This window comes from Rhinopithecus bieti, unplaced genomic scaffold (genome assembly GCF_001698545.2).
Source record: "Rhinopithecus bieti isolate Rb0 unplaced genomic scaffold, ASM169854v2 scaffold_1530, whole genome shotgun sequence".
NCBI classification, from domain to species: Eukaryota; Metazoa; Chordata; class Mammalia; order Primates; family Cercopithecidae; genus Rhinopithecus; species Rhinopithecus bieti.
This window is the reverse complement of record NW_016803808.1, coordinates 3,973,826-3,993,161: the sequence shown is the minus strand read 5'-3', so window position 1 is coordinate 3,993,161 and position 19,336 is coordinate 3,973,826. Positions and strand designations below refer to the sequence as shown.

Here is a 19,336-nt window from a genome sequence, read left to right as displayed (position 1 = left end):
ATGTTGTGGAGTAATAAGAAATGTATTTTCCTAGACCCAGAAAGAATCCATCTTGCCTGACTAGTACTCTGTGGATAAATGAAGGATCAAAGAAAGCTACAATGAGACATGAAGTGTCTTTACCTGTCTTCTACTCTGTGTAGCCACCTCACTTCCAATAGGTATCTGCATCTTTGGCTAAATAAATAGGAAACTTAAACCTTAGAGTGTTATTTGTGTGGGACAATGGGGTATAAATCCATAATTCACCCGAAATGTTGCACAACTAAAAAAAATAAAGATTATTTACTAAAATTTCACACATCTTGAGGATTACTTTACCACCGCATAAAGCTCAGTTATTAAGTAGATTGTCAGAATGGCATTTGGATGTTTAACATCACCCATACACCCCAGGCCACTCTATTTGATCAAATGCAAACAGAAACCAATAGGGTGGCTGCTGTCATCAGATTCTGGGGTGCATGCGCTGAACTTGATTTAATTGTGCAAGTGTGTCTGTGAATTAGCTGTCTCCTGAGGGCAGGACAGCAGCTGCAAAACCACTCCCTCAACTTCTACTATTTCATGGGATTCTCCAAAGGCTCTGAAATAAACAAGAACAGGATATTTTGTAAATTAGCTCCAAGGCTACATTATACCCTGTTCTGAAGTGTACCCCTATTCTATTACACACAGTACGTAAGTTCAGCAGTGTGGTCTATTAGGGCCCTGGAGAGATCGTACAGAGCGCCCAAATACACACTGAAGAATGAGCGCAAATATGGACGCTCGATTCTTTCTCGTTTTTAGATTTCCACATGGGAATTAAAGTCCAAATAAATTGAGGTAAAAATAATTCTCTTTTCAAATTTCCCTTTCTGCTCAGTGTTAGAGAGAGAGGTTCCTGGTGGAAGTAGATTTCAGATGGATTTCTCCTGAAGACACTGCTTCCCAAACCACTTTTCAATGGACAGGATTATTTTGGCATCTGCAAAGGACTGGAACTCCAATCCCAAGTCTTCCTGGGCCCCACTTTTCCGAGAAGCCAATAACAACCACAAGATTCTCTCACTACCATCCCCTCACCCATAAAATTTAGAAAACTCAAGCAAATTTCAAGCCCTTAGAAAAGTTACTACAAGTACGATCATGATGGCAGGACCAATTCGTAATATGGTTCAGACGCCAGCCTAACACCATAACAGACATTTAAGGAATTTTTGAAAGAAGGAAAATAAGTGGCAAATGTATGGAAAAGTTAGATATGCATGATTCCTGCTTCGCTAGCATATCAGCAAGTTCTGCCAATTGTTTGGTATATTTTATCTATAAATACAAATTCAACAGACAGATTTCATCTTTGAGGAGGCTCATGGTGATAGTTGCAGACTGCCTGCCCTCCAGACGCTGGCTTCAGTCCTCCAGCAAACTTGAGAAATGTGAAATCTCTGCATCTCATTAGGGGCTCCCTTCTGCCTCTTACAATCTCTTCATTTCTGGCTCCCCAGGTGGTCCTGGCACCCCCATGCTGAAGCAAATATCAAGATCTGTCCCTACTCTCCTATCAGAGAAGCATGCCACATTTATTTTTAGCGTTTTGCTTCCTGATGATTCCACTGTGGGTTTTCCCGTGCATTACTCAAGAAGATGGAATATCCCTTGTAAAACCACCTCTTCCCTTCAGCCCGCAAAGGCCTTTATCCTTTTATAGATAAAATCCACCATCATGCTGCTGTGGTTGAAGCCACAGTCTGTCTTTCAAATCCACAATGACAATCAGAGCTTTTAATGATGTAAACACTCCAAATTGACCCCACTTGGAGGGTGTAGATGGAGACTCAGATTCAATTGGTTTGGGTTGGGACTTGGGCATCAGTAATTGTTTAAATTGGCCCCCGCCCCCAGTTAATGTTAATATACAACCCAGGTTAAGAATCCCTTCTGATGAGATGCAGAAGGTGCTCTGTTCTTAATCTCTCTCACCAGAATCAGCTGCAGCCGTCATTCTGATGGGACACAACCTGCTGCATCCTCTGCAGAACAAGTGAGGCTGGAGATCCTGAAAATCAAGGCTCAGCTCCCCACCCTGAGAATCTTATTTTCATGCAAAATTCACAAGGGGTATTCTCAAAGATTTCCAGCCAAAATGTGCCATAAATATCAACTATTCCTCCTCCATTCCTCAATTGCAATGCATATAAACATAAGAGAATTAACAGCCATTGATGAATGTATCCACTGCAGCATGATTAAGTTAATTAATATATCCTTCACCTCATATACTTACCCTTTTTTTGTGATGACACCATTTAAAATCTACTCTCGGCTGGGCATGGTGGCTCATGCCTGTAATCCCAGCACTCTAGGAGGCCAAGGCGGGCGGATCACCTGAAGTCGGGAGTTCGAGACCAGCCTGGTCAACATAGTGAAACCCTGTCTCTACAAAAAAAACCTACAAAAATTAGCTACACGTGGTGGCACACACCTGTAATCCCAGCTACTCAGTAGGCTGAGGCAGGAGAATCGCTTGAACCTGGTAGGCGGAGGTTGCAGTGAACTGAGATGATGCCACTACACTTCAGCCTGGGTGACAGAGCAAGACTCCATCTCAAAAAAAAAAATAAAATAAAATAAATAAATAAATAAAATCTACTCTCTTAGCAGTTTTAAAGAATATAGTACCTTATCACAGTCCTCAAAGCATATAAATATCAAAGCATCATGTTGTACATCATAAATATATTCATTTTCCTTTGTTAATTAAAATACAATAAAATTTTTTAAATAATAAACAGGCACATAGGAAGCAAATGTCAGTTTCACTCATCTGGACAAGTTGTCAACACCCCCTATTCACTCTGGAAAAATACAAGAAGAGCTGGTATGGAGATCACACCTGGGTCTGAGGCCAAATGAGGCGCTGCACCCACCTCTCTATAGGTGGGAAGACAGCCAGGTGCCCACTGAGCCAGGCGTGGGAAGGGGAGAGATCAGAAGCCCACTGGGTGCACATGGGCATTTAGAGCTGTGCTTTGGGGACCACAGAGAGGCCGAGGGATGCCCTCCAGCCTCCCAGCACAGGGGAGGCCTCGGTGTGTGTCAGGGGTCACCTCACCACGCAGACTGGCCCTCCCTGTTCCTGTGGCCTCACGTGTCCTTGAAAGGGCAGCCAAGGCTGGCTGACAGGGCAGGGAATGGGCGACGAGCAGCCTGGAGGGGCTGGCACCATTCTGAAACTCTGCAGAGTGGACCTTCACCAGCGGCTTCTCCAGCAGGAGCTGCCTTTCTCCTGTCGCCTTGTTTGGAACAATGAGGATGTTCAGATCGAACATGTTGCCTCACTGGCCACTCGCTGGCTGTTCCTCAGGGGTCAACCACGCAACCTGCCTCAGGTGGACCCCTGGACTTCCATGCAGGCCTCGGCCGGCTCTGTCTTTCTGGGCTGCTGGACTCTGTAATGGGCCCTCCATGTACTCAGGTGTCTGTGCTAGAGACTTAGAAGTGATCCCAGCTTCCTCCCCAGCTCTCCTCAGCTCCCCTCCTTCATGCCCGTGTCACTGCCTGTTTGGACCTTCAGTTTCTCCATTCTGAGCCACTGGGAGGGTCTTCAGGAAAGGTTCCTTGCTCCTGCCCAGCCCCTCCCATCTGTCACCACCACCACCTGGGTGATGCCTCTAAAGCATCACCCAACTCTGCCATTCCCCATTCCTTCTCCGTTTAGTGGCCACCAAATGCATGGGAAATGAGGCCAGGCCACCTGGTTCATGATGTGGTCCTGCCCATCCCTCACAGCATCCCTGCTGCACTTGAGAGCCAATGCTCCAGCCACACTGCTGCCCCTCCATTGCCCTGTTTTCCCTGTTCCCTGGGGGAAATGTCTTCCAGACTTTGAGGAAGCAGCAAGAGACAAACCATGACCAAATTCCTCTGTGACTATTGGGCGAAGTAAGATGGAGACTAAGCTGCTTGGCTCTGTCCCTTGGAGTTCATTGAGGATGTTGAGTGGGTACCTTGGAGTGGGGGCCAAAGGTCAGCTTGAAGTGGGTGTGAGAGGGAAGGAAAGGGAGGAAGGGGGAAAAGCAAGGACAGTCAGCTTCTGGTGTCCACGGTGGATTGGTTTCGGGCCCCTGTGGATCTCAAAATTCATGGATATCAAGCCCCCAATATAAAATGGCATAGTATTTTTATTCAACCTATGCACATCTTCTGTGTACTTTAATCCCTAGATTGCATATAATGCCTAATACAGTGCAAATGCCATGTTAATAGTTGCTATACTATATGGGTTAGGAAATCATGATAAGAAAAAAAGTCTGTATGTGTTCAGTAAAGATACAGTTTTTCTCCCAAATAGTTGTGATCCATGCTTCGTTGAATCCACAAATATCAAACCCATGGATTGGAAGGGTGGACTATATAGTCATCTCTTCCAAGGATTTGGCCATAAAGGGAAGCAGAGAAATGGGTGGTCACAGACAGGAATATGAGTTGAGGCTGGTTTTACATTGATAGGACACATCACAGCAGATTTCTATGATGATGGGAATGATTCTGTAGAGAGTGGGAAATTGAGATATGGGAGTGGCTAATGGCAGGTGCATTGTCCTGGAGTTGGGGAGAAGAGGCAGGACAAGGTGCTAGAATAAAACTGGGCATTGGGGGCACTTGTACAGTGAGCGGTGGGGCTCCTCGGCTGCTTCCTTGGTCCAACTGTGGCATGTGACAGGCCATTCACCACAAGCTCCACCTCCTGCCATGAGGCCAGGCAGCCTCTCTGCAGAGACCAAACAACCCCAGAGAGGAAAGCTGCAGGTGCTGATGTTACAGGGACATGCAGACTACCTGCAGCAGAGCCCATGGCTGACAGGACCTGCACACGCCACAAAAACACAACCACACCCCCCATGTTCACAACACAGACACCCCACACACACCCATATACACCCCACAGACACAGACCCACACTCATATAACCACACCCACCCACAGACAGACGCAGACACCTGCCACCCTGCACAGGCACCTCCCAACCCCATAACTTTTTAGTACATCTCCCTTACATATAAACAGATAAAAAGTATTACCAGACACTTGAGGGAAGTCGCCAATAGAAACCAAAGCAAACAAACAAAATTTGGGGAGTTACTATTATGATTGAGATAATTCAGGAAACAGAAGAAAATTTCGCAGGCACTGTAACTAATGTCTTCAGAATGGTAGACTGTTGCCACTCATGGGAGATGAATACCACAAAAAAAAAAAAAAATTAAGAACAATCCATTTGGGATATGGGACACAGGGCCCTCCAATGAAGGAGAAAAGCAGAGAAGATTCCAGAATGACGGCTTGTTGGGGGTCAGAGCAGCCGTTAGACCAGAACGTGCAGGGAGAGCACTTCAGTGGGAGGGTTTCCAGGAGGAAAAAAGGAGACATATATTTAACAATGTGGAAAATATTACAGAGATTTTTTCCCATAACATTTTTTGGAGGCTGAGGAAGGAGCTAGTAATAATTTGAAAAAATAATGCACCATGAAAAATGGAGCATTTTAACTCCAGGAAAGGGCAAAAGTTATAGAAATTTTTTAAAAACATGATATTTTATACTACAAGGCTTAGGGATGGGAAAAAGCACATATGAAAGACAAAAACTTCATCTGGCATCATTAAGTCAATAAGGAATGCTTAAATTTCATTAATCAAAATATTGTAGTATGTTCATTTTGCTTAGAAATATATAAGTAAATTCCAGAATAAACAGGGGAAAGGGTTGAAAATGAGAATCAGGAGGGGCGTGGGGGGAGGGGGGCAAGTAGGACCAGCCATGTGGATTTTGTGTGTCTTCTGGTAAAAATCTTCAACTTTTAAAACTATGTGAATATGTTATTTTGGTTTCAAAACCCAGTAGACTGAAAACTATAAAAGCCAGCAAAATAAAGGGAGAAAGAAAGAAAGGAAGGACAAAAATTGAGGCAAGGGGGAAAGAGGTGGAAAAGGGGAAAGAGAAATTGACCAGCAGGGGCAACAGACACAGTTCTTGCCTGCTCTCTTCTCCACTCTATGTTTTCTCACTAGTCAGATTCTCCAAGGACGATCCCTCTTATTCCATCTGGTGGCCAATTGGAAGAGTACCTGCAGTGGGCATTGATGGCAACAGTCGCCATTATGTCTGTCTGAGTGGTGTTTTGTACTTCAGTATTATACTCAACAATAAAGCACTGGAAGAAAGAAAAAGTCATTGCAGTGCCTACTATGCAGATGATGCAATGCCAAGCATTAGGAGATCTAGGAGCTTATGCCTAGTTGGAGACAGACATTGAAGAAATTATGCACAGAAGTGGGGCAGGTGCAGTGACAGAATGTCGTGTCCTGTGAGGGTGCCACACAGAGAAGGTCTGGTCTACCTGGGGGTAAAAATGATGGGTGTTATCAGGGTAGGGAAGGCCTCCTCTCGGGAGGGACGCCTGGACAGTCCTTGGACCTTGGATTTTCTCTACTCCTTTCAGTCTCTCCCTGGGCTCATCCTGCCCTGTGGCTTTCATCACCATCTGTGTACTAATCATGCCCAAATGTCTACTGACAGCCCTGAGTTCTCCTGTGAAAATCAGAGTGGCATATCCATTGTCCACTTGATGTCTCTTCTTGGATGTCTAATCGTTCTTACAAAGCTACACATCCAAAGAAAACTTGATTTTCTCCCCAAATTCAGCTCCTCTTAGTTTTCCCCTTACAGTGGTCTGCAAGGCCTTCACAATCGGGCTCCTGCTACCTCCACCACCTAAGCTCTAGCCATGCCGGCCCCTCATCTCCTCACCCCCTGCCCCCAGCTCTGTCACTGCAGTAGAGGGGTGGACGCCTCGCTTCGTTCTCTGGGAAATGGTGCCTTTCCATCACTCCACTTTCCTCTCTCCCCTGCTCCTTTTCTATTTGCAGACCTTATTACCACTTGACATGTTATTGGTTTCTATGTCCCTCATGTAGAATACAAGCACCTTGAGGATAGGGATTTCATTGTTTTGTTCACTGCTTTCACTAATCTTAAGTACTCAGGACTGTCTTAGCATGCCAAAAGTATCTGAAAAGCTGACATTCTAGAGTCTTCACCATGCTGGAAGTTTACTTCTCACTCACACAAAGTCCCTTTTAGTACTTGGCAGGCTGCCTTCCACAGAGTGACTCAGGGACCCAGGTTCCTTCCTCAGAGACCTTTGCTTCCAGTTGATGGACAGAGACAGAGTATGTGACAAAGGTACGCCTGCTTTTTAAATACCTTGGCCCAGATGTGATTCAGGTCACTGCTGCTCATGTTCCCATTGGCAATATGGAGTGACATGACCCCACCTAACATGGGGGTAGGGGCTGGAAAATACAGCCCCTGCTAGGCAGCTGCTTTTCAGCCACCACTCTACAATATGCAAGGAAAGGAGAACTCTTCCGAGGGCAAGCAGCCATCTCTCCCACATCTCCTGAGGTTCAGGGTCTCCAAACTCCCTGTCCCTGCCCCCCACATATACAGGAAGCCCCACCCCAATGAGCATTTCCACCAGGATATAATGCATCATGAATTCAGCAACTGAACGCGTCACTCCTTTGTATTATTATTCTATTGTTACATTAGTGACAAAGAACAGAAGGCAGAAGAGAAACATAATTTACTTAGTCCTGTATCCCACTGTCTCACAAGCTCCCACTCTTGTGTGTCCAATCAGTCTCAGCTTCCTGGTGTCCTGGCCAATCTTGCCATTCAGCCAAGAGATGGTGTCTTTGGCAGGAACCTCAGTTTACATAAATGCTCCATTCCACACCACAGCATAATTGGGTCCTTGCAGATATCTCTGAATTGAAAGAGCAAGCTCTGCCTGGTGAGAGGAGCAGGGTCTGGTTTGCATTTGTTCCTGGTCAAAACAGGAAGTGCCTACCCCATTTTTCACAATGTTAGCTTTTTTTACAAAGCAAATGCTCTGTGGGTGCACACAATGATTCAACACTGAGGAATACATGGAGGCTGCTCCAAGTCATTTTCATGGCTCTGGGGCCCCTCACCATCATCAGCTCAGCCAGGATGGATATTGTTGCCTCTCTCTGAGTATTGTCTTGCGGTCTGGCTCGTGCAGAAGGCACACAACGTGGCTGTCACTCTGATGCCTCCCCACTTCACCTCCATTGTCCAGTGGCCGCCCACAGGACTGTCACTCTTGGTGGATGCAGGGCTCAACTGCTGGAAACAGTGAGACAGAGCCTGATGACTCTCATCATTCTGGATTTGCAGACCTGAATCCTAGTTCTGTCTTTTACTAGTTAGAGGACCTTAGACAAAAGTCTCTGAATTTCAATTTTCCCCTCAGCAAAATGAAGTTAATGACTGTAAACAGTGATTTGGAAATAGCAATGATAATAAAGCAGTTGTGTTTTACCTGGCAGTTTCCAAAGCACAGAGAGCTTTGTATGGGTCTGCTTGAAACAGACCACAGGGAAGGTGAGGCTGATGCTGGGCCTTGAGAGGCACATGGGCCTTCCACTGGGGAGAGGAAGGTGACCATGGAGTCTCACCCCAGTAATCCCAGCACTTTGGGAGGCTGAGACAGGTGGATCATGAGATCAGGAGTTTGAGACCAGCCTGGCCAATATGGTGAAACCCCATCTCTACTAAAAATACAAAAATTAGCTGGGCACGCTGGCGTGCGTGTGTACTCCCAGCTATTCGGGAGGCTGAGACAGGAGAATCACTTGAACCTCAGAGGCGGAGGTTGCAGTGAGCCAAGATCATGCCATTGCACGACAGCCTGGGTGACAGAGCAAGACTCCATCTCAAAGAAAAAAAAAAAATGTGCAAGCTGTCAGCCAGATGAGATGTTCGAAGGTGCATTACTGTAAAGGCTGTCTACTGTTGTGCCAGTTGAGAGAAGTCCCTAGCTTTAATGAATATAAGAACAAGCATATCAACCAGCTATGAGTGCCCCAAAAAACCATGTGTTATCCACAAACATAGTGAGATACTACCAGGCACTCACAGGACATCCTCAATTTTAATGTTTGCCCTTTTAAAGCTCACACTTTCACACGTTGTACATGGACACCCTAGACTACCCCCGGGTCTGAAATTCACCTTTACACATCAGCCCAGTGGTTTCACACTGTGGTGGAATGATGCTGACTGCCAGGTGCTGCTGCTGCTGCTGCTGCTGCTGCTGCTGCTGCTGCTGCTGTGGAAAGAAAAAACCAGGCCTCCTCTGAGCCAAAGTCAAATCAAGGTCAAAGTCTTCCTCCTCCCGTGAACGTCAAGGGCATCTCCAGAATCCCCAGGGGCTGGCGCTTTCTGATCAGCCTGGTGTCTCAGGGGTGGAAAGGTGGGTGCATAAGTCCAACCCTGCCCCATCCCACTCATCTGGTGGTGTCATGCTAAGATCCCTTGCCCTATCTTTTCTCCAGGCACTTCATGAATCAGTTCAGACTTTAGGCTTTTGAGACTGCTTAGCTACCTCGCACCCTGACCCCGTTCCTGCAACAGGAGGTGCCTGTGGGAATGAGAGGAACCCAGACCAGTGTCCCTGATCCCCAAGGAAAGCTCCCTCCCATCACAGGGCCCCCAAAAATCTATGCAAAGGTTATCACCTGCCCATCCACGAGCTTGCTCCCAAAGCAAGCAAAACCATTATGAGAAGTTGTAAAATTGCTTTGGCTCTCTAAAAATAGGATTACCCACCCATTCCTTTAGACACCCAGCCCCTCCATGTGATGTTAGAGGGCGGCAGGCTGCAAGCAGGTCTGGAAGTGGCTTCCTGCAGGTCTCTTCACCTGCTCCTCTCTCCTCCCAATGGAAGAAGCAGCTCTACTCACCCATGAAACCGTTGAGCTTTGCCCAAGGATGGATCGGAATGCAGGACCGCATCATTTACATCCCTAAGTGTGCCAAGGATTTGAGTAAGCGAAATGATCATGTAACCTCCAAACCAAGGCTTTACAGCACTTCAAAAAGAGAAAATCAGGACCATGAAGTCTGGCTGAACTTTAAAGTCCCCAAATTCAAGTCAGTGCCACATTTGTCCTGTGAGGCAATGGATCAAGGAGATCCCATCATTGTTGTAAAAATTTGCAACAGTTCATTGGCAGTCAACGTGGATGTCAATATGGAATAAGAACTTTCTCATTACTGCATTTTGTAGAAGTCAGTGTTATAATGACGATTTTAATGGTGGTCCATTATGCTCAAGTCAGAAGAATCAAGTTGACAGATAAAACAAAAAGCACAGATCCATCTATTATAAGCCCAAATCCAACATCATTTCACTAGCTTCAATACACCAGCACTTTCCACCACATACCATTAATATTAATTTGAACTCTGTTAGCACTATAATTTTCGTTTTGATTTTTGTTTTTGATACACAGTCTCATTTTGTTGCCCAGGCTGGAGTGCAATGGCGCAGTCTCGGCTCACTGCAACCTCTGCCTCCAGGGTTCAAGCAATTCTCCTGCCTCAGCCTCCCAAGTAGCTGGGATTACAGGCACACGGCACCACGCCCGGCTAATTTTTGTATTTTTGGTAGAAACAAGGTTTCACCATGTTGGCCAGGCTGGTCTCGAACTCTCGATCTCAAGTGATCTACCCACCTCAGCCTCCCAAAGTGCTGGGATTACATGCGTGAACCACTGTGTCCAGCTAATTAGCACTATAGTTTTATATGTACTTAAACGCATTTTGGTTTTATAATGCTATGAGAGCTACTGTTTAATGTTTGTACATATTTAAATAAAGTTATATAAAAAATTTAGTTCAACACTAACATTTTAAATATGCCTACATTATTTAAATTTGAGGAAAAATATTGTATAATATTTGTCCACTTAACATATATTCACTAATCCTAAGAAATTCATCTATTCATCTTAGGATTCACTATCCTAAGAAATTCATCTATAAGAAATTCATCTTATACCATAAGCGGATTTGTGTGGAAGGTCCGAAGGAAAAACTTCACTGTGCAAGAAGTCATCGTTACGGTCATCCTCTGTGTACTGCATGAAGGAAGAACACAAACGTTTGTCCAGAATGAAGTCTCTTTCAATAAAATAGAGGTTAACCGCCTCACTCAACCAACAAGCACTGTTTATTTTTTAGGATCTCCCTGAAATATGAATCAATAAGACACAGAACAAAAGTAAACTTGATGGGTGGGAGGAGCGGGAAATATGGAGTTCCCAAATGAATGTGTTACTTGAAAATATAAACCATTTCTTCTTAGCTTGGCTCTGTCAACCATCTCGGAAAAGGATGTTTTTACAATCAGAGCAGAAATATGACTGGCGGCTCCTACATTTACATTTCTTTGTTGCAAAATGAATGTAACTTGTTCAGATTCCAACAGGGAGAAAGCAGCAGAAGTGGTGGTTACTTTCCAAAGTGAAACTTAAAACCACAATCTCCGGTGCACAAAAGGCAGAATGAGTCACAGGAAGAGGCCACTTGCTTGCAGAACTCATTAAAAGCAATGCAGGGCTGAATGGACTTCCTGCACCAATGAAAAGATCACTGGCATCAGGACAGGCACCTCCAGGCTCCAACAATTTTGGGGAGGAAGGGAGCCATTAGCAATCTGGGCACAGCCCAGGCCTGCTCCTTCACATGCACACCCCCTCCAAACCCCACCACACACACACACACACACACACACACACACACACACACACACGCTCCAGGCTTGCAGCCTGAGCCGGCCCACATCCCTGGGAAGGTGTCTCAGGCTTGAAGCAGTGTAGCAAAGGATCACAACGACACCTTGTGACTCAAACAAGCTCCTGTACTGAGCTTCCAAGCTCCTTCTCAGGAGTGGCCAGGGGAAGACAATCTTTCCAGGAGCTTTCCCTCCTGCGGCAGATCTGTCTGAGCTCTGGGCAATGAGCGTTGCTCTGGCCAGGCTAAATTAAAGTCAGATGTGAGCTGAGCAATATGGAAGAGGTTACCTGGGAGCAGGATGCAGGGCCTCCACCGCATCGTCTAAACCCTGCTTCTCCAACTTGTACGTGAGACAGAATCCCCGGAAGGACTTCTTAAAACAGATAACCCGGCCCCACGCCCACCCACGGTGAGATTCAGCAGGTCTAGGGTAAGGCCCCAGCATTTGCATTTCTAACAAGTTCCCTAGTGCTGGAACTGCAGACTACACTTTGAGAACCGCAGATCTAAATGGTTTTTAGACCTGAACAAACACAACCAGACAGCACCCTTTCCAGCCAATAAGTGTTGTTGACCTTGGGCTGTGCCAACTGCAGTCACGTTGATACCAAAACAGTCCCCTTGAGGAACTCCCCCCTCTGCCCACAAGTCGGATCCACAGACTGGCTGGTCTCCAAGGCCAGCACTACCCGGGAAGGGGCCTTTGTCAAAGTGGAGACTTTACAAAAAAAAAAAAAAAAAAAAAAAAAAAAAGGCTGTGCTGCCAAACCAAAAGCGATTGTGCCCCCCGGTGGCCATTTGGGCCCACTGACTTCCAGGGTCAGGTTCTGTCTGCTCATGTTCTGGTTTCCCTCAGGTTCCAAGCTCCCTGCCTGGCTTGCAATGGAAGTGACACTGGTCACCACCTTTGATGCAGCAGGAGTTTGAAAAAAGGGTTGGAAGCAGAAAGGCAGAAAACCTACTGGCATTTTCACCACTTTTAGTTTAAGGCAGAGACGGGGCACAGCACTGGTCTGAAGACAAAATATAAAATACGAAGGGGAGTGGTCAAAAATGAGCCAGGTGTGGTGGCATGTGCCTGTGGTCCCAGCTACTTGAAGGCAGAGCCGGGGGATTGCCTGAGGCCAGGAATTCGATGTTACAGTGAGCTATGATCGCGCCACTGCACTCCAGTCTGGGCGACAGAGCAAGAGCCTGTCTCCCAAAAATAATAATAATAAAATAGTCTTTAAGTAATAAAGAGCAGAGGCAGACAAATGTGAGTGGAGACGGGACAAATCTCTCCTGAAGCAATGGATTAGGCCGCACCAAGTTTCTATTGTAGGAGCCAGTTTTTTTGTTTTGTTTTGTTTTTGAGATGGAGTTTCACTCTTGTCGCCCAGGCTAGAATACAGTAGTGCGATCTCAGCTCACTGCAACCTCCGCCTCCCAAGTTCAAATGATTCTCCTGCCTCAGCCTCCTGAGTAGCTGGGATCACAGGCGCGTGCCACCACGCCCAGCTAATTTTTGTGTTTTTTTTAGTAGAGACGGGGTTTCACCATGTTGGCCAGGCTGGTCTCGAACTCCTGGGCCTCAGATGATCCGCCTGCCTCAGCCTCCCAAAGTGCTGGGATTACAGGCATGAGCCAATGTGCCCAGCCTTATAGGAGCCAGTTTTTTAATTTTTTAAGATGGGGACAACTTAACTTTCCTCCAGGACAGTTCCCCTGTTCTAGGGCTGTAGTAGGGCCATGTGCATTCCCTTTTCCTGGAAAGGGCACTCTGGGGTCCGACGCTGATGGTCAATGGCCCCATCGTCAACCTTCCTCGGCTTCTGATGCAAGAGTGCTGATGTGTCCGTGTTTGAGAACCAAGCTGTAAAGCCTTTTTAACATTCAGGCGATCACAGCTGAGACACTGGGGAAATCCAAGCCCCCGAGCTCATTTCCCCCACACACGTGACAGCTGCCTGCAGAGTTCCGCCAGCACGTGGGCATCAACAGGCCGAAGACAATCATCTAGATGAATTTTTATTTTAAAAGAGCCCACACACTGAAGTCTGAGTTGGAACAGATCCGTGACAGTGTTCAACAAAATGAGAAGGTGTTGTTTCTTACGACGCAAAAGCATGAATCCTACAGGCACCTAGAGATGAACTGTTTGGATGTGGGCTTCGTTAGGAATTCAGCCTAGTATCTTGACCAGCTGTGTTGCATTTAGGGGGCCAATACTTTTCCATTTATTCCGAAAACGCTTAGGCTGATGCAGGTAAATCAATAGGAAGTCTCCAGCCACATCCACATGTAAAATCAATAGGAATTATGACAGTTTTCAGCTTCTATGATTGCACTAGTCAAGGATTTTGATTCATTCAAAATGAAAAATGAATCTGGGGTTCACCACAGAGAAGAGTTGAAAAAATGAGGACAGCAGATGTGAGGCTGGGGAACCCCCATGGGCTAAGCACGAGTCTAGGTCAGGCCCTGAGAGGCACTTCATGAAATTCACTTGATTGAAACCTCCCTCCTCCTGAGTCATCCCACCAGGGCAGGGAGGGATCCTGGGTACAGCCTTCTCCTCTCTTTTTTCATCTCTCCCGTCCCTCCCAAGTGCATAGAGAAGGTTGGTCTTTTACCCATTTAAATCTAAAACATCAGGAAAAACATGTATTCCGAATAGTGAACAATTCATAGCCTGAAGATTTTTTTTTAGAATATGCTTGATAACACACCCCAGAAAAATCAACAACTGAGTAACTTACCAAAAACTATTTAAAATTCACACACGAGGTCAGGAGATCGAGACCATCCTGGCTAACACGGTGAAACCCCGTCTCTACTAAAAAATACAAAAAACTAGCCGGGCGAGGTGGTGGGCGCCTGTAGTCCCAGCTACTCGGGAGGCTGAGGCAGGAGAATGGCATAAACCTGGGAGGCAGAGCTTGCAGTGAGCTGAGATCCGGCCACTGCACTCCAGCCTGGGTGACAGAGCGAGACCCCGTCTCAAAAAAAAAAAAAAAAAAAAAAAAAAATTCACACACCTGATTTTCAGAGAAGTCTTTCATCGGTCTCATTTATTGCAATATTTTCTAGCTTTGCATCCAGTACAACACAATGAAGTATCACAGTGATTTTTATCGTTGCACCAGCATATACAAATACAGATCAAATGTAAATAAAATATGCTTACAGTGGTAATCCAAACATAAAACTGCAAAGGGAATTCTCTTTGAAAGTGTAGTTATTTTTCTCCAATGTACCAGGTATATATTTTTCTCTATGCCAGGTATACATATTTTTCTTCATCACATGTGACAAACATCTGATGACTTGTCACTAAGTGGGATTCATTTCCATAGGGCAACTTTGAAATGTGTGGTCCAAATACAGCATTCCAGCACATGACCTCAGCATCACTGGGTCACAGTCATGGACACAAAGATAAACCAACTTGCACATGCGTGAGTGCAGCCCATATAGAAATCTCACTTTCAGAAGCCAGAAGGCAGGTGTTAATATGCCAGCCTTGCCAGAGCTCACATTGAACTTGACACAGATCTGAGTGTGTGACTTTCTGGAAGGCATGCTCTGTTTCATAGTGCAGTGATGTGGAAGTTTAAAGTACATCAAAATTCAGGGTCCAAAATTGCATGTTCTGAAAACTCTGCCTGCAGAGTGTGCTGGGGCAGAGGGTTGCCTGACTGCAAACTGCATGGGGGATACGTCCCCCCATTCTCACAGCCGAAGTTCCTCCCAGGTGCAAAGGAGAAACTGTGAACCTTCGCAGGCCCATGAGCTTATACTTAGTTCAGAGCAGTTAAAATTCACTCAAATACCCTCATTGCATAAATAATGAATATAGCCTCTTTAGGTTACTAGTGAACAGGTGCAGAGAAGTTAGTTAAGGCAGGCCATTTTTTTTTTTTTTTGACATGGATTCTCACACTGTCACCCAGGCTGGAGTGCAGTAGCGCAATCTCGGCTCACTGCAACCTCAGGCAGGACTATTTTTAATTATTTTTAATATCTTCAAAAGGAATCTGCACATGCACATCCGTGTTTCTACAGAAATCTGCAATTGATGGCAGATCTATGTTTGCCTTTGTGTGTCCACACGAACCATTTGGCAAAGGCATCCAACGCTAACAGGGCCCACCAACTAAACGGAGGCAACAACTCTGTGGATTTTCTTTCACAGAAAGAGTAAAATTTCATTCAACTGTTCCATTTTTTGCCTCCTGTGATTCAAACAAGGAAATTTAAATAGGAAAATGTTTCAATCGTTGGAGTAAAACACTCTTTAAAAAAATAATGCTTCGAAAAGTAAAGCAAAATCTTTTACCAAAATAATTCTTTCACTTTTCAAACTGTTCTGTCCACAAGCCAGTGTAATAAACAAGTAAAAGAATCACATTCTGTCAGCTTAAAGAATGCCACTCAAATTATTACTTTTTCACTTGCCCTTAACTTGAGTGGAAAAAGCTAAGGAAAATAAATGACTCATAAATCCCAAAAGAAGATCAGTCTATGAGAAAGAGAATAAGGCCCTTTGGATAGTCTAACACATACGTCTTTTTAATATATTAATGACAGTGGTATAGAAAGAATATGACTAAAATGCCTATCACAGTAACCTAATCAGAGTAAAACAATAAATAATATCTAAAAGAATATAGTTTAACTTCTTGAAACTATTTTCTTAAAACTAACCAGTTTCTTTGGAGAGCTCTCAATAGAAGTCAATTATCATTATCATTTGGCATAAGTGCGCTCAAGTCCACATAGTCAGCACCACCTTGCTGGACGGAAGGAAGCTGGCAGTGTCGAACCCATTCAAAATACTGCCTTAGTAATATTTACTATCATTTTAATCTAAGGCATTGCAAAGTTACCATGAGCTAGATAAAGCGCATTCTAAATAAAATATCTGCCATAGATACATTAAGGCATAAATATTTCAGCCTTGAGCCACAAAAACTGAGGGAAATATGCCAATTAAATAGACTATCTTTAACAAAAGGAATTAAAGAAAATCTTATCACCTAAAAATGAGACTAGTCAGAAAATACTGTAAGGGGCCCATCCACGAGGCCAAGTCTGAGGCCAGGCCTGGACCCAGTGACGTCTGAATTCCTATCAGAGACCTCAGATCCAGGTCACATGAGCCTTCACAGCCCTCCCCACTGTATTCAGAAGGTAGTGGCACTAACATTGCTATAATGGAAATGCACCCCCTACTTTGCCAAAAACCGTGCGTATCTGGCATTCCTCGATTGACCCTGTCCTAGGCAGGGACAGCCCTCAGACAGCCACCTTCTGCCTAGGTTTCACAGCCCCAAACTGCACGTGAACCAATAGCTACTTGCTGGGGCAGGCCGGAAAGGCAGCATCGTAACTGGCATTAAGCCACAACTGTGGAATGCTTTTCACGGTACAAATAAGCCCAACTCCTCGCCTAGAAAGTGCTCCCTTCCTACTTGCTTAGAAATGTCAGCCTCAGGGTGGGGCAGAGGAGAAATGCTTCTCAATTCTCTCTGCTGTCAGGCCAATGACGACGCGCCAGGCTCCCAGGTGGAGCTGTGCACTCCCGGGAGATTTATCCTTTAATGGGTGACAACCAGGCTCTGCACTGCTGGCAAGAGGCTGCTTGGGACATTTTATGCTGAGGCAGAATGAATGTCCTGGTTTTCAAAAGGTGGCAGTGGCTCTCTCCAAAAGGTGAAGTTACTGAAGGTATCCGAACAGGGAAAGTCTGAAGAATGGCTTCTTTTCAGCAACGGGAAAACGTGGTCGACTACTTCACAGAGTCTGACATACCTGGAAGGAAAGGGACATTGTCACTGCCACTGAGTGACACCAGCTCTGCACCCCGGGGCTGCATGTAGAAGTCAAGAGAGATCTACAACCTCAAGGAGCAGATGGCCTACTTATTGACACGACTGAAGCCATTCTAGAATAATTTGTGATCAATTAATTGAAAATGAGAGATAAAAATGAAGAGTATACAAAGGAGGCATCAGAGAAGGCTCTGGGGAAGAGGTGGGTGGGACCTGACTTCACTTGAAGGACAGGAGAAGGGGAGACAGCCAAGCAAAAGACGGCAGGAGGACGTCAGCATGCCCAAGGGATAGCACCTGCTGCAGGGGTCACATACGGGACATCGGGGGAAGAATCACAGGCCAGGCACGTCTTTGGAGCACCAGACAGAGATTGCTTCATTGCATAGTGAAAAGGAGCTGGGTCCTGGGGTTAAAGAGACACTAATTTGACATTCAGCTCTGCCATTTACTAGCTGCGTGATCTTGGGCAATGGCATAATCTATCTAAGCCAATTTCCTCCACTGTAAAGGAAGGAAAATAAAAACTAGGCCACAGTTTTAAGGTTAATTAAATAAAATAACATATGCAACATTAAAATAATGTATACTGGGTACTCAAATGTATCTAAGCGACAAATTATGAACACGTCTTAGAGAAAAAAGCCCCGGTTGCCATGACGGTCAAGAGACCTGGGCTCTCCTGGTTGCTGTAACCTTGGACAATTCTCTTGCCCTCTCGGCGCCCTTCATCTTTATAGTGTGTGGAGGTGAATTAGAGCAGGGCTTCCCAATGCTTCCTACAACGTTCTCTTGCTCTCTTTTTATTTGCATGCCCAAAAATATGTGGCATGTTAGTTTCTGTGGCTTATACTATGAAAAGAAAGTTGCTATATTGAATATGCATGTTCAGACCTCCAGGCACCTCCAAACTGAGATTCTGGCACACCCAGTCCTCTGCCTGCCATCCCCAGATTCCTCCCTGACAGTCACTTATCCCTGTCTAGTTCCAAATTGCTAAGAACCTAAATCGCATGTTCTGAAGTATAAAATAATGTATTAAATGAGGCTGAGTGTGTATATTTAATAAAGGACCTCCAAAGGACTTTTGAGAAACAGCGTGCTTGCACAAAATGGAAAAATGATGTCTCCTAATATGAAACTAAGAGTTATGTCTTTCCTGGGGATTCAAACAGACAAACAGATTTTTTAAATACCTCCCAGCTTTCAGACTTATTTGTCTGAGGTTTGTGGCTGCAGCAGGAGGGCCCCTCCCTGCAGGCTTGACTGCAAGGCTGCGGCGGGCACTGGAAGCAAACCCACTCTCACACTCTCTGAGCGGCCAGGCCGAGTTTCATCTGCGCGCCTCCCCCAGACCGACCTCCACGCACAGGGCTCCTCGGGAGCAGGCAGAGCTTATGCACAGACGCTCACAAACGAAAGGGAGAAAGAACTGAGCTGCTCCCCCTGTGTGGCCCCATCCATCTGAAGACATTTCAGATGACTGTCCCAGTTCTGAACGACAAGCACTTACTTGGCTCAGAAATAGCTATACCAAGTTCAGTGCCAGAGAAATGTAAGCCCCTTGGGGGAGGAGATTTCCTCTCTCACAGGAACAACCCCACCTCCAGTCCAGGTGTAAATCGACAACCTCCCCTGGCAAGGAGTCAAGTCTGCAGACTCCACCCCAGGCCAAGCCATGGGCGAGGTGTGCATTTTAACCCTAGAGCCTCCGTCAATGCAATGACCTCAGAGGCCACCTAGCCAAACCCTCTGAGATGCTGGAGTCCCTTTTGCATGCACCTCATGGCAAGACCTGCCACTTTCCCATTCCTGGACAGTGTCTCACTGGTTGAAAGTTCTTTTTTTTTTTTTTTTTTTTTTTT

At 45.5% G+C, this 19,336-nt stretch overlaps 1 protein-coding gene across 7 annotated transcripts in view; it reads right to left on the bottom strand.

Moving 5' to 3' along the window:
* Positions 1-14,690: 14,690 nt before the first annotated feature.
* The window catches only part of LPIN1 (lipin 1), a 149,647-nt gene continuing 145,001 nt past the window's right edge, over positions 14,691-19,336 (bottom strand). For 6 of the 7 annotated variants that reach the window (XM_017854046.1, XM_017854054.1, XM_017854078.1 and 3 more), the window contains one exon: positions 16,189-17,451. In XM_017854046.1, coding sequence (XP_017709535.1) covers positions 17,292-17,451 — 160 coding nt within the window. In that variant the 3' untranslated portion in view covers positions 16,189-17,291. Of the gene's footprint in view, positions 17,452-19,336 lie in introns of all 7 variants that reach the window. The other variant, XM_017854087.1, reaches the window with a different exon arrangement.